The 2,271-nt window shown below is 51.7% G+C and overlaps 1 protein-coding gene across 1 annotated transcript in view; it reads right to left on the bottom strand.

Annotated features, from left to right (window-relative positions):
* The window catches only part of LOC102257304 (butyrophilin subfamily 3 member A3), a 19,518-nt gene extending 17,277 nt beyond the window's left edge, over positions 1-2,241 (bottom strand). The window contains exons 1-3 of the mRNA XM_014533381.1: positions 2,227-2,241; positions 1,185-1,318; positions 646-987 (exon numbers count right to left, since the gene is read on the bottom strand). Coding sequence (XP_014388867.1) covers positions 646-987; positions 1,185-1,263 — 421 coding nt within the window. The 5' untranslated portion in view covers positions 1,264-1,318; positions 2,227-2,241. The remainder of the gene's footprint in view (positions 1-645; positions 988-1,184; positions 1,319-2,226) is intronic.
* Between the last annotated feature and the right edge of the window lie 30 nt (positions 2,242-2,271).

Here is a 2,271-nt window from a genome sequence, read left to right as displayed (position 1 = left end):
TTAACAGGAGCTGTGGTCTCAGGAAGAGACTGTAGTTGGCTGAGGAGGCCCTGCAAGGAGAAAGCCAGGACCTCCCACCCCCACCTTCCTTCCTTTCTGTGCAAGGCAGGGCTGTGCCCGGAGAAAGAGAAATGATGTTGGACATGAACAATTTCATGGAACAGCAGCATCAGACAAGGATGCTTTGTCACAGTGATAGAAAAAGGAAAAAACAACACCACTGAGTCATCAGATCTGAACATAGAATAAAACATGAACAGTGTCCAGATCACAGCAACGAGCAATCACCCCCTGTCCTAGGTGTGAGTGACCAGTCACCCCCACACCCTCCTGACAGCATCTGAACCAGAGCAAAGCCCTTCTTCCATAAACCCTCCCCTAGACCCCTTTCAGCCCAAAGTTATACCTAGTCTCCCTGACACCCCCTCATGGGGACACCCCATGTTTCCACACCTGTGTGTTCTCCTCACTGCACCTAGTACTAAACTCAACTTGTTCAACTGCAGGAGTGATCCTGGGGCCTTTGGTTGGAGGACATGGCAGCACAGGTGCTGTCCCTGCAGCTCAGCCTCCCTGGACCCACAACAGCGAGAACCTGGGGGGCCCAGGTCCACTGCCTGGAGCTCAGAACCACCTCAGGCTCACCTGCAACCTTCAGCTCCACCTGGGCTTTTGCAAGGAAATCATCATCTTGGAAATAACACTGGTAGGTTCCACTGTCAGATGCTCTGACCTTGTGAATCCGCAGGACAGCCTTCCCCTCAGTGATGTCCTCTCTTAAAACTGACGTTCTCCCTCGATACTCTGCTATCTCTGTTTCTTCGATGCCATGTGCATATGCACGCACCACCTGCCTGAGGCCTGGCCGCAGCCACATCAGCTCCATGGTCTCAGCACTCATCTTTGGGAACAGGTGACAGGGCAGCTCAGCAACTTCACCCACCACGGCCAGGATGGGCTCAGGGGGTCCAATCACAGCAAACTCAGCTGGTGAGCAGAAAGGGGTGCTCCATCAGAGGAAGCTGGAGGCCAGAGGGTATGGGGGTATCCCAGGTAGGGAGGGTGAGGTAAGAAACACTTAGGCACTCAGTCCTGAGAGAAGTACTGTCTGGATGGGCCTCCCAAGGTTCTGACTGGGCATTATAGGTAACTGCTCCAGGCACATCAATGCAGATGGTCCCTACCTGATGAGGGTGTGAGCAGCTGGACCAAGGTGAGGTAGACAGGGAGGAGCAGCAGATGGAAGGCCAGGGGCCTCACCATTTCGGGCTGTTGTGCAGACAGAGAGACACCAGAAGGAGCTGGTAGAAATGACGACCTGGAGGAAGATGGAGAATCCACATGAGACCTCTGCCTCCCCAGGGCCGAGTCCCGGTGCAGCCACCATCACTGGTGACCCCAGAGCCTCCTCTGAAATGCCTGCTTGGGAGTCTCTTCACCTTTGACTCCAACATGGAAAACCACCCTAAAGTCTGTAACCTTAAGTGTCCGTCCCTTGGCCCTGGCCACCTGGGAGTCCTGGGCTCTGTGTCCAATGGGCTCACAAGCTTCCACTTGCCCACACTTCCTGGACAGCCTGTCCGCGCCTCCAGCATCTCACTCTGATTAACGCAGGACCCCCCGCTCTGAGTCCCGGTTCCACTGGGGCCCCTCAGTCTCTGCTTCACACCACAGCCCGAATGCTCCTGCCTCCCTCACTTTACATCTCTCCTCAGCCTCCAGGGGCTCCCACTGCACTCAGAGCAGGGGCTGGAGTCCTCTGCTCCCTGCACTTTCTATGTTATCTGAATGTTTGAACTTTTAAAATCTCAGAGAGAGGAATGTATTTCCACTGATTTTCAGGGATGGTTATTGCATTTTATTCCTTGTTTTAAACAGCTTTAAAATGAAAAGACTCATAATAATAAAAGTATATAATTTACAGTGGTAATCCTATACTTTGCTTTATATGAATGTAAATACTTCTGGACCTATTTCATAGATCATATATATATGCAATATACATATGTGTATATATATATATAATCTCAGTGCACTACCTGAGTTCTATATTTTACGGGGTGTCCCAAAGAAATACGTATACACTTTAACAGTTGCTAGCTCAGTTTTGAAAATTACATGTATTTTGCCCTAAGCAGTTTGGCTCAGTGGAGGGAGCACAGACCCGTGGACTGAAGGGTCCCAGGTTAGATTCCAGCCAAGGGCACATACCCCAAAGGCACACACCGTGATTGCAGGCTCCTCCCTACCCCTCCGCCCGCGCCCCACCCA

Source organism: Myotis brandtii, unplaced genomic scaffold (genome assembly GCF_000412655.1).
Source record: "Myotis brandtii unplaced genomic scaffold, ASM41265v1 scaffold972, whole genome shotgun sequence".
In the NCBI taxonomy this organism is placed as follows: Eukaryota; Metazoa; Chordata; class Mammalia; order Chiroptera; family Vespertilionidae; genus Myotis; species Myotis brandtii.
Note: the sequence above shows the minus strand (reverse complement) of the source record. Positions and strands in the feature narration are given on the sequence as shown.